This window comes from Colletotrichum siamense (genome assembly GCF_013390195.1).
Source record: "Colletotrichum siamense strain Cg363 chromosome Unknown KSG_Cg363_contig02, whole genome shotgun sequence".
NCBI lineage: Eukaryota > Fungi > Ascomycota > Sordariomycetes > Glomerellales > Glomerellaceae > Colletotrichum > Colletotrichum siamense.
In genome coordinates this window covers 526,742-540,038 of record NW_023501015.1, presented here as the reverse complement: position 1 = coordinate 540,038, position 13,297 = coordinate 526,742, and the positions used below count along the sequence as shown (strand labels likewise).

At 27.5% G+C, this 13,297-nt stretch overlaps 2 protein-coding genes across 2 annotated transcripts; both read right to left on the bottom strand.

The window, feature by feature from the left end:
- Window positions 1–10,658: 10,658 nt before the first annotated feature.
- On the bottom strand, window positions 10,659–11,135 carry CGCS363_v002158 (uncharacterized protein; the record flags this gene model as incomplete). The annotated part of the gene is made up of 2 exons (XM_036634007.1): window positions 10,659–10,750; window positions 10,814–11,135. 2 exons carry the CDS (start codon window positions 11,133–11,135, stop codon window positions 10,659–10,661), a joined length of 414 nt encoding a protein of 137 aa, XP_036500329.1.
- A 260-nt stretch (window positions 11,136–11,395) lies between these two features.
- On the bottom strand, window positions 11,396–12,541 carry anmK-0 (Anhydro-N-acetylmuramic acid kinase; the record flags this gene model as incomplete). The annotated part of the gene is made up of 1 exon (XM_036634006.1): window positions 11,396–12,541. One exon carries the CDS (start codon window positions 12,539–12,541, stop codon window positions 11,396–11,398), a length of 1,146 nt encoding a protein of 381 aa, XP_036500332.1.
- Between the last annotated feature and the right edge of the window lie 756 nt (window positions 12,542–13,297).

Sequence of the window (13,297 nt, the reverse complement as noted above, 5' to 3'; positions counted from 1 at the left end):
AAAATTACCTATAGTATAAAAGCTTTTATTTAGCTTATAGCTTTAGATACTTATAACTTAAGTAGAAGAGGAACTATAAAGGACTATTAGCTTAAAGAAATAGGTATTTAGTCTTAATAATAAGCTTTTATACTTAGTTAGATCTAACTTATTCTTATTTACTATAGATATAAAATATATATCTTATTTAGGTATACTTAAATAAGATATATAAAAGTAAAAAGGTAGAAATAAATCTAAATATAAGCTAAGCTAAATAATCTAAATAAAAGAGAACCTATTTAAGCTAAGGAAAAAAACGCTACTATATCTACTAACACGCTAAAAGTATAAGAAGGTTATTTTCCTATAATTTTATTTATAGGAAGGTAATCTATATAAGTAATAAGAGCTAAATAGGTAGCTAGTAATATAAGATAGTATTAAAGTAGTTATTATATTTTATTTTAATCTATAAAATAATAACTTTACTTTATAGTATAAAGCTTTAAAAATAAGTATAAAACAAAGAGAGGTATATTAATAAAGCTTCACTCTAGTAGAAAAGAATAAGAAACTAATAAAATAGTCTCTCAGCTTATTAAGAAGATCTATTAGGGAACCTATTAAGCTACTTTAGTCTCCTTTTATAAATTTTTTATCCCTAAGATCCTTATAAAGTGAATAAATAGGGTAAATCCTATTAGAGTAATATAGGATAAAATATTTAGCTTAAAAAGGAGGGAAGTTTTTATTATTCTTAGTTATAAGTAGTCCTATCTAGCTAGAGCTCTAATTATCTATTACGTTATAAACTAGAGGATATATAATAAATTACTAATATTAGCTTAAAGAATAGCCTTATAGTTATTAAGGCGTTTTTATAGAAGCCTTCTATAAAGCTAGCTCTTTTTTATCCCTATTTATTTTAACTATATAGTCTATCTTATAGTAGAAATAAATATTTAAAGAAATAAATATAAAGTAAACTAACTAAAATCCCTAAAAGTAATAAGGGTAAAATAAAAGAAGAAGACTACTAAAGTAGATAAAGTATATAAAGGGAATAGCCTCTTAGGATAGTAAAGTTAAAATAGTTAGCTAGTAAATATCTTTTATAGATATAATATAGCTAAATAATATATATAACGCACTATAATAAATAGTAAGTAATATTAAACTAAGGTATACTTATATAGACTAAATAACTTATACTAATAGCTATAAGAGGTAAATAGGACCTTATAAGTAATATAGAGAGAGATAAATATATAGTTTAAGTCTATAAAGTATCCTATTAAAAGAAGTATATAAAATAGTAGATATAGTATAAGTAAGCTAAATAGAAGCTAGTATAATAATTATATATAACTCTAGCTAAAGCGTAAAGAAAAAAATAAAAAGAAAGAGGTAAAGTATTAATACGCTAGAAAGCAAAAGCGCTTATATTAATTCTCTTTAATATAAATATTATAATAATAATAATAAAGCAAAAATAATAAAATATAAAGGGTAGTTTAAGTAAGAAGATCTAATAAGAGATAAATATACTATTATAATAAAAGTAAGCTTTATTCTATTAGGCTAATATTATAATATACCTTTATAAGAAGTATATAAAGCTATAATATTAATAAACTAAAGTAAGAAGAAGTAATAATACCTATCTTATAATATTAGTTATTTATACTACTAAGGTAAAAAAGAGAAGGCGTTTATATAGAGTAAAATAGAGTAGAAGTATTATAAGCAGAAATATCTCCTTAAATCCTAAATAATATAAATAATATAATAGAATAAAAGCATAGAAGTAATAAGATATAATAAAAACAAAATAAAATAATATAAACTAAGCTTATACTAGCATAATTCAAGCTTATAAAATATTATTTAGTAGCATTAGTTAAACTATAAAGCTATAGCTATAATATATCCCTTAAGTATCCTCTTAGTAATTAACTATCTTTAAGTAATAATATAATTAAAAGAGGGTAAAATAACTTTTAGTTATTAATATAGTAGCTATATTACCTAAGCTACATCTTATTATATAGGTAGTTACTCTAACTCTTTATCTTTAAAATTATTATCTAGTATCTTTATATCTAGCTACCTTAAAGGTAGGAATATATACTTAATATAGTCTATAAAGTTATTTTAGAGAATAATAAGGTTATTAGGTTTCTAAAAACCTTTAGGAGATTAAATAAACTTCTTTAGGTAGTTCCCTATATATATTAAACTTTATAGGGGTTCTCTAGTAAGTATAGTAAGCTAGTATAAAGAGTTCTCTAGAGCATAAGAGTAGATTTAAAAAGGACCTTTCTATCTATAGTCTAACTTAATATCTAATAACTTATTAATAGATTTCATAATATTAAAAAACAATATTAAGTTGCTTATATTTAAGTAGTTTAATTAGAGCGTATAAGCATACTATTTATTAAACTATATAGTAATATATTTATACTACTTTATAATTATCTTTTAAGCCTCTTCCCTATCTCTATCTAATTAGCTAAAGGCCTATATATATATAGTAATCTCTTATTTTAGTATAAAGATATTAGCTTAGTTAAAAACCCTCTATATAGGTATAAAGGTCTTAATTAGTATAACTAAGTTATACCTATAAAGAAGGTAAAAAGAGGAGTAGCTAGTTAACACCTAAATAGTTATTTAGTCTATAAAAAGCATAATATAAAAGTAAAATTAAAAATCACAGCTAATATCTTTAAGCTAAGTTAATAAGGTATAAGTAATAAGCTAGTAACCTTTCTTAATAATCCTATTAGTATAAGGATTATAAGCTGCTATAACTTACTAGTAAAAAGTATATTTCTTATTAAAAGTAATAATATAACCCTTATTCTCTAATCCTCTATCTATAACTAACGTTCTATATAACCTATAGTAATAAATAATATCTTCTTAAATAAATTTAGTAATAAGCTTTAAATTAGCTTATAGTATTTATCTCACTTTAATTTATCCTATTAGAAGGTCTCTAGCTTTAACTATATTATATTTACTTACCTTCTAAATATTTAAAGCTACCCTTATAAATAAAAGTCTAATAAGTATTATAAAGAAGTATATATTATTAATCTAATATACCTTATATAGTTAATAGTTTAAGTATATTAAGATTATATCTATAATAAACCTATAGAGGCTTAACTAAAAGTAGTTATTAGTAAGCCTTTTAAATATAGTATTATATCCCCTATATTTACTCTTAATATAAATATAAGTAATAAAATAGTTTCTCTTAGTAGTACTATTAATAACGTATTATAGTATTAGTTTATAGACGCTTAAGCGTATAAATAAAAGTTTATTATAAAAGGTATAGCTAATAGCCTTTACTTACTATTACTTATATTAGTTTATAAGAATACCTAGTAGGTAGTAAAGAATACTAAAGAAATATATAATCTATTAAGACTTAGTTAACTAAGTCTATAAATCACTTAATATAAATAGTAATATTATAAAAAAGGAGTCCTATTTATTATTATTATTACTAGTAGTTATAGTTATAATATCTATAGCAGTATAAGTATCTCTATAATCTTAAGCCTTATTAAAAAAGGAATATATTTATATATCTATAAAAAAGATCTATTAGTTAATCTAGTTATTAATCTCTCTTTCTACTTCCTTATCTTACTTATCTAAAAGCTTACTAAGTTTCCTAGAGAGGCTATTAGTAGTAGTATTCTATATACCTAATATATATTAGATTTTAAAGTTAAATATATAGATCTATATAATCTATTAAATAATAAGAGCGCTAAGGAGATTAAAAGCTACACTATTAATCTAAGCTATAAGTATCTTTATATCTATCTTAATAATAAAATAGTAGCTAAAAAGATAGTTATATACTTATTTTAATACTTTTAGAAAGCTTTAAAATTCCTTCTTTCCTATATTATAATTAAGCTTTACCCCTACTTATAAGCTACTTTTATACTATAAAATATACTTTTTTCTATTAATAAATTAGCTAAGTATAGCTCCCTATTTTATACTACTAATATTAACTACTAAATAGATAATACCTCTATTAAGTTTATAGTTAAGTCTAATAAGAATTAGAGATAATATAAGCTTATATTTTAGCTTATCTATAGCTTTCTATTAGTTAGAACTCTATATAAACTTAATATCCTTCTTTAAGAGCTCTATAAGGAGTTTAGTAATAGTTAAAAAGTAAACTACCTATATTTAGTAAAATAAAGTAATTCTAAAGAAAGTATAAAATTCTATAAGTCCTTTATAGGCCTCTTATTTAGTTATTTTAATAATTTTTAACTATTCTAAGCGCTAACTATTAATACTATATATATACCTAATAATAGTTACTATAATTTAAGCTTACTAAAACTTATCTATTAAAACTAAGCACTCTACTAACTTAAAGTTAAGTAGCACTTTATTAATATTCTAAATATACTTAAAGATAAATCTTTATATTCCTAGGTAACTAAGTACTTCTTTATTATTATATTATATTATAAAGCCTTTTATAGTAATATTATTAAGGAAAGCTTTATAATAGTAAGAGATTAAATTATATAGGATCCTTATTATCACCCTTATAAACTAAGTAATAAAATTAGTAATACTTTATAGTAAAATATATATATATAGTAACCTAATTAGTATAGTAAATATTATTAGGTCTTAGCTCTTTATATTAAATAAAACTTAGTTATATCTTAAGAAGAAGTTAAATAAAGAGAGAAGCTAATATATAGTGAAATCCTCTAAAAACTTATCTCTAGCTAGAAGTAAAGCTATATCTTAAAACATAACTCTATTAATTTAAGTAGTTAAATTAATTAAGTATATCTTTCTATCCTTTTTTCTTATAAAGAAGAAAGAGTTCTAATATAATATATAACTCTCTTCTAGAATATCTTTCTATAAGTAGTCTTTAAGTATCTAAATAACTTTAACTTTAAGTACCTTTAAAATTAGTATACTTTACGCTTACTATACCTTATATAGAATAGTTTAAATAGATTATAATAAGGCTACTAATAAATAGATAGATCTATAATAGGGAAACTCCTATATTATAGCTATCTCTCTATTCTTCTAAACTTATATAAATAAAGCTTTCTCTTAGTTAGTTAAGTATAGTATAATACTAAGTAGTTTATTTAGTTACTTTTAAGTAAAGTACTCTCTTATTAGAATATTAGAGAACTTAGGCGTAATTAGGTCTATAAAGAGGTCTTTAGTATATATTTTAAGCTTTTTCTAGATTTTAGCCTATACTTTAAGCTTCTACTTAAGGTCTCCTTTTAGGATAGTATTATCTAATAGTATATTATTAATAAAGTAGATCTTCTTATTTTTAGTTTTATATATAATATTAACTTTAACTATATTAAAGAAGTTCTAACCTCTATTTAAAGCTTTATAGAGGAGTATTATTCTTACTTTTATAATAGCTTTACTTAGAAGGTTCTTACTTTATTAAGAATAATAGAAAACCTAAGCTTTCTCTTAAGTAAGTCTAATACCCTACTTATTATTAGATTTAGAAATAGCTATTAGTTTATAAACCTTAGTTAGTAAGAGCTATTCTAAAAGCTTAAGGCTAGACTTAAACTTAGTAAGAACTACTTTATATAGAATCCTTTCCTAGTATTTATCCTATTTAGACCTATTTATAAAACTAAAACTATAAGTAGTATATTAAGCTTTTTAAACTATCTAAGAAGCTTTAATAATATCTATTATAGTGAAGTCTTTATATAAAAAAGCTTTATAATAGAGTATAATATATTCTATAATTTTAAATTATATAGTAATATTATTTTAAAGAAATAAAATATTTATTAAGTTACTACTTTATTAACTTAAAAGCTATCTATAAGACTTCTTTAGCTTATTAAAGAATATAATATTACTTAGTATCTTTACTATATTTAAGATCTCTTTAGTTATAGCTAATATATTAAAGCTAGCTTTATATACTTCTTCTACTTATAATAAGGCTTTTTTCCTTTTTAAACTTACTTTAGATCTATAATAATCTATTTATATCCTCTAGTTCTTATAAGTATAATTTAAGCTATAATTCCTAAGTTTAGTAAATTTAGTAGTTATAGAAGTAACCTTAAGGGTAATAACTTATTAGATTAATACCTTAAGAATTTACTAGAAGAGCTTACTCTTATAGTTAAAAACACCTTTAATTTTATCTCTATTTTTAAGCTTAGCGTATATTACTATATCTAAAGATAACTACTTAATATTAAGTATCTAAATATCTTCTTAGCTATTAGTCTTTTAATCCTCCTCTATAATAAGATTTAAAGCTCTATTTATTCCTAATTCTAATAAGCTAGCTACTACACTAAATATAATAATAGTAGCTTTTAGTTTTCCTCCTCTTTAGGAATATAATAAAAGCCTTAATTCTTATTAAATATATCTAGGTTAAGGATAATATAGAGAAGAAGGGCTATAAACTAATTAGTAAAGAAATTAAGGGTATATTTTAGTAGGCGCTAAGTAGTATAGTAGTAAAAGTTATTATTAATCTATCTATCTATATAGCTAAGTCCTATCTTAGTTTAATAGATAAAAAGGCTACTAAGGATTAAGCTTTTTAAGGTCTTATTAGATAGGCTAATAAAGAAACCTATATTAAGCATATAATAACTACTAATATATATATCCTCTATAATAATGCTTATAAACTATAGTTTTAAGGTAGTAATATCTATAAAGCTTCTAATTATAACTAAGGTTAATATAACTCTACTTTAAAGTTTATTAAGGTTAATATAGTTTTTAGATATAATGTTTATTATAGAGCTAGTATTAATAATTCCTAACTATTCCTCTACTAAGTAGTATCTAATTTAAATAGCTACCTAAAAGTGAGGCATAATAAAGTTATATATTATAACTATACGCCCTCTACTTAAATAAGGCTTAAACTTAAGTTAAGGTTACTAGAAGTCTTCTATAGCTAAGACTTTAATATTAGTTAGTCTAAAGCCTTATAGCGTTAATATATCTACTATATTTATATTAATATAATAACTTCCTCTAATAAGTTGTAGCTCCTCTATTAGTATATTAATATTACCCTTTATAGACCTAAGATTATTATTCTTAGGCTGTTATTAGTTAATTCTATATACTTTATCTTATTACCTTATAAGTTCCTTAATACTCCCCTTTTAGCTTTTAACTTACGTATAAGTATTAGCTAAAGCTAGGTTAATAGTAACTATATTACTACTATATACTTAGTCTTAGTATTACTCTATATATATAGCTATATACTAAAACTTAAGCTGTTTATACTTTAGTTAGTTATCTAAGAGAAATTATTCTAGTAAAGTGATATTATTAGTCTACTTTTTACTATAAAGAGCTATAGCTTAAAAGTAAGCTTCTTCTAAGTCCTAAAAGAGGGTTATTTAGTATAACTTCTTAATCTCCTCATAATAAGTAGGTTCTTATAGTTAAGGTTATAAAAGAACCTATATAACTATCTTATCTTTAATTACTTCCTTAACTTAAGCACCTCTTATAAGTATAACGCCTTATTAAGTTAAAATCTAGTCTATAAAGTAAGCCTTCTTTACTAAGGAGTTACTATATAGGATATATTAGAAGTTATTATTCTTTATTCTAATAATAGCGTTAACCTCTATTAGCTCTTTATCTCTTATATAGTTAATATTAACTATATAGCTATATATATACTTAATATTAATATAATTAATAGTAGTTATTAATACTTATTATTTAGCTTCTTCTTATTCTCTCTAAGCCTTATCTATAATAACTATAGCTTCTTAATAATAAATAGATAATTTTAAGCTAAGTATTTACTCTAAGTAGTACTTATTATAAAATTACTTTACTATTACTTCTAGCTAAAAGTACGCCTTATTTTAGAAGATATAGGCCTAAATAGTTACTAAGTTAAGTATTAAGTTTTTCTATCCTTTATTAATAATACTATCCTAAATAATATTATAGTTAGTATAGATACTAATATACTATCCTCTTAAGTAGTATGCTACTTTAGTATTCCTTAACTTATCTATAATATTATATTTAGCTATATAATATCTATTTATTTTATAAGAGTAATAACCCTTAATCCTAAGTATATTATACTATATTTAGTTTATAATAATTAAGCTTATAAATTAGCTAGCCTCCCTTTACTATCTATAACTTCTTTATACTATAAATACTTAGTTTATATCTATAATATAACTATTTTATACTAATTTAAACTACTAGCTAAGATTTATATTTAGTTTCTAAATATTAACTATAAACGCCCTTATCTTCTCCTTAATATCTATACTATTAAGAGATATCTAGCATATCTACTCTTAAAAAATAATAACTTTATTAGAGTTTATTACTTTTAAGTTACTATATTACTATTAGATATAAATAACTTATATAAGTTAGTTATTAAGCTTAATAAAACTAGTAATTAGAAGAAGAGTAGCTATCTTTATAGCCTTCTTTCTACTAATATATATAAGAGTTCTCTCTAGCTACTTATTTAATAATTATATACTTAATACTTAGCTAAAGTTTCTAGAGTAAGTCTTTAATATTATAAGAGAGAGCTTTTATAATAGCTTTAATAGCTCCCTTTAGTAAGTACCTATAAATAAAGTAAATAAGATCTTAATCTTAATACTCTAAAAGTTCCCTTATAATAACTTTATAGTATAAGCCCTTAATATAATTAAAGAGGGCTATAATACTAATAGTATTAATCTTAGAAAAAGAGGGCTTATCTTTAATTACTTAGAGCTTTTTATTAAGATCTTAATAAAAGCTTTTATTTATAATACTATACTAGTTAATAAAAGTAGCTTTAATAGCTTCTTAATTATTAAAATCCTTAACTAGTAATTTAATACCTTACTTTAAGTCCTTAAAATAGTAGAAGTAAACCTTTATTAACTTATCCTTATTAATCTAATAAGCTTTATAAAACTAAAAATTATAAGTCTTAATAAAATCTATAATATTATTATCTATAAACATAAAAATATTCTTATTCTAAAAAGGATTTATTATAATTAGTATAAACTATTAGAGGTATAACTCTACTAATTACTTAATAATTCCTATTAACTAATCTATAGAAATATAATAAGTATTATTAATAAAAGCTATAAGCTACTATTAAACTCTATAGGTATTATTACTTAAAGTATAATAGGGATTAATACTAAAGGCTTATTCTTTACCTCTATTAATACTAATATAAAGGTAAGTACTATTAGTAGTATAGTTAACCTCTATAAAGTTAATATTAATAGATTAAGCTTATAAACTAGAGGAGCTATTAAGTAAGCTATTTTTAAAAGCTAAAATCACCTTAACTTAATCCTAAATATTCTTAAACACCTTAGCTTAAACGTTAAATATACTAATAAGCTTACTCTTAGTAGTAAGGTTATAAAAAGTTAAGATATCTTTATATAATATCTCTTTAGTTATCTTAAGTTATACCTCAGCTATAATAATTATTAATAATTAAGATAATAAAAATATAAGTTATTATTTTAAGTAATTAAAAGCATTAATCTATTTAATCTTAAGTCTTATTATTATTTTTCTAAAAATATAATAAAGAGAAAAGAGAAAAGAGAAAAAAGTATAACTAAGTAAGTAAGTATTATACCTCTATTTATACTAATTTTAAGCCTAATTAGCTATACTATCTTAAGTCTCTATAGTTAACCTTATATTCCTTTTTTTAAGCCTCTATTAGTTAATTTATTAAAAGTTATATAGACTACTAATAGCTTTATAGTAGATTTATCCTATTCTTCTATAGTAAATTTATTAGTTTCTAAAGCTATTTTACTTAAATATTATAAAGTTTTATATTCTTATTAGTTTAAAAGGCTTATTAAGTAAATTTAGCTTAGCTTTAATAACTTATAATATTAAAGAATAATAAAAATAGAAATAAATAAAAATCTAATACTCCTTACTATATAGACTATAATACTTTTAAAATCCTTTTTAAAGTTTTTTTATATCCCCTCTATTCTTACTAGTAGAATTATATTTAGCTATTATACTCTTCTACTTACTAAGAATTAAATCTATAAATAACTATTTAACTCTTATTAATATATTATATTTCTTAATATTATCTATTTAGTAATAATAGTTATAATTATTATATATATTACTTTAATCTATTTACTTAGTATAAGAGTAAGCTCTCCTCTAATACTTTATATAAGTATCTAAAAGAAAAATAAATCCACCTCTAAGTACTATTAAAATAGTTATAAACTAGGTAGCTAAAAGCTATATAGTATAGCAGTATATATACGCCTAAAAACATATAAAGCTGCTTTAACTATATAACTCTATAATTTTAAAGCCTATAATCTTAAAAAAAAAAGAAAAAACTCTTTACGTTCTTTATAGATCTAAAATAAAAAGAATAAAATAAAAAGCTTAAAAATCCACTAAAAAACAAGTGAATTAAGCCTCTTATCTCTATAAGGATAATAATTATAACTAAACTAACTTCTCACCCCTTAAGGGGGGCTAGTAATTTGGCCTTTAAACGCTGAAAACGCTAAAAAAATCCAGTGGGCCCACTAAACCCCGTTCCAGTATATTTGGTGGGCCGTTCAATCTTTTCTCAGACTTACGTGATGTTCATCATCGATCAAAGACGATGTTTCCATGCCCATGATGTTATGAAATGCAACAAGTGCCTCATCTGTATTTCCATGAGCTTCTGGAAATGAGGTCCCTTGTAGAGTGACTGCAAAGTCGCACTTACCATATTGCCTCAGCAAGTCGCGAAGCTTAGTGACCACTTCTTGATTTATGATCTTGGTTGGTTCTGGTGCTGATGACATGCCGCTCCATCTGGAATCTATGCCAAGACGTGCGCGTGAGGGCCGAACTTCGGCCAGACTCTTTCCTGCCTGGTAAACTAGACGATTGAGTTCAGATATCTCACCTTCGAGGAATCGAAGGTTCAGTAGGTGAATCGTTCTGAAGCGGCTGAATCCATACAGTGTGACATCTTCATCTGTGGTGCTGCTTTCCCAGTGAGCGCGGAACTGCTCTTGAAGAGCGTCGGTGTCCAATTCCTCCATTCGTATCACGGGCTGCACCCAGGAAGAATTTCCGAGATAAAAACACGACTGCAATTGGAAAATCCAGTATCCAAGGCAACGGTAGATATATGTGGCGCTGCCAGTCTGCCTTGCCTTGAATTCTGCCTAACTACCCCGCGGTCCGGGTTCATATGCAGAGAAACACCGTACGACGAATGAAATGTAGCCGACACCAAGAGATAAGGCGTCCATGCCCAATTCGAACCGGTCGCCAACGATTGTTGAGTACGGCAGCTCACTCACCACTTGTTATCGAAAGCACTACCATCCACGTAGTTCACCATTTCAGTCACCCAGCCCAGCGTCTCCCGCCCTTCGCCAAATTTCATACCTTTGCTCATGACCTTCCTGTAGTTTTCCCCGGGGTTCACTTTACCGAGAACGTATGGTCTCCGAGTCTCTACTCGCTCTGGAACTGGTATGCTCCGGCCAACAAGAGCTTCCATTCCTTGCCATGCAAAGGTTACGGCTTCCTTTGCACCACCAGGTATACCAGCGTCATCCAACATGAACATCTTGACTCCGGGCAGGTGTTCTTTCATGTAATCTGTGATGTTGGGATTGTACGCCCCTCCGCCACACATAAATACCTCGTCAACCTGCTTCCCCTCAGGACCATACCGGCGCCAATGGTCCACTATCGCCCGAGAAGTGATTCTAGTGACAGTAGCAACCACATCATCCGCAGACAGTCCACGAGCCTCTGCGTCGCGTATAAGGTCGTCTGCCAGGGTGTCGCGGAACACTTCGCGTCCCGTAGTCTTGGGCGGGTCCCACGAAAAGTAAGGAACATCTTTGATGAACTTGTCAACGAGGTCCTGACACACTGTTCCGCGCTTGCCCATCACTCCATCCTTGTCGTATTCCATTCTACCATTCGTATAGTGCCTCACAACCGCATCAATGAGTGCGTTGCCCGGACCGGTGTCAAAGTCGTATGCATGATCAGGCCCCTCAGGTGGGATGAAGCACACATTCGCAATACCGCCAATATTTTGGCATGCGCGAAGCTTCCCGGGATGATGCAGCAATAGTGCGTCAAAGAAGGCAATGAGGGGGGCGCCCTGACGCCCAGCAGACTGATCCGATACACGGAAGTCAGTCACTGTGGTGATTCCAGTGCGTGAGGCTATGATGGTGCCCTCTGCCATTGTGAGGGCAGACTTTGGAACGCCCTCTTCGGGCATAGAAGCAAGCCAGATTGTTTGTCCATGAGATCCGATCGCGTCGATGGACTTAATGTCAACTTCGCTATCGTCGCAGAATTTCTTGGCGGCCGAAGCGAAAACCTCCCCTAGAAGGACGTTGACTTCTGACAGTTCGGACGCCGAGGTTCTGTCGTGTTTGATGATGTTGAGGACTCGCTTCTTGATTTTCAGATCCATGGGAATTTCCCCATATTTGAGAAGGGAAAAGTGCATCGGCGATTCTGGTGTTTCTTGTCGAAACTGACAAAGAGCGCAGTCAATGCCATCCTAAAAGCAATTTAGCTTGAGACTTGACATCGAGATCAAACATCTTAGACGACTTGATGTTCTATCGATCATGTTTCACGTACCATCGATGTGCCGCTATTCATCCCCAATACTTTCAGGTCCAGCGGCTGACCCCTTGAAGGGCCATTCGTGATCTTGTTTTCGGCTGACATGTCAAATTGTCAAAACGACATTCAGGAGCTTGTAAAGATGGTCAACGACTCAATTAGCTACAGCAGACAAAGAAGGTTCGCTCGAAACCTTGACTTCGACAGCATTGGCTTGGTCCTTATGCATTGCTTCCCGATGGTCATCAGCGCCCAAAATCAGGCTGATGCGGGGTCAGCTTGTACACATCAATGCTAACTAAGGCTCGACTGGACGTAAGGACCTGCCCACGCTGCAGCTGTACATCACGGCTCGGTGGAGAAACGGGGAAGCGGCTACACGGCTAAGCGGCTAAGCGTCTACACGGGGCTCTTCGGCTACATGGTTAAGCGGAACTCCCATAGTAATCACTTGGCAATGCACGCTTCTCAATCCACTAGGCACGCACGACAATGGGCCCGTGGTTGTAGAATCCGGGGTTTAACTGCGGGGGTTCTGTAGGTAGGTTTGGAGAAACGTCGGTACTTGAACAAACAGAGGACTTCGTTGCCCACGTCT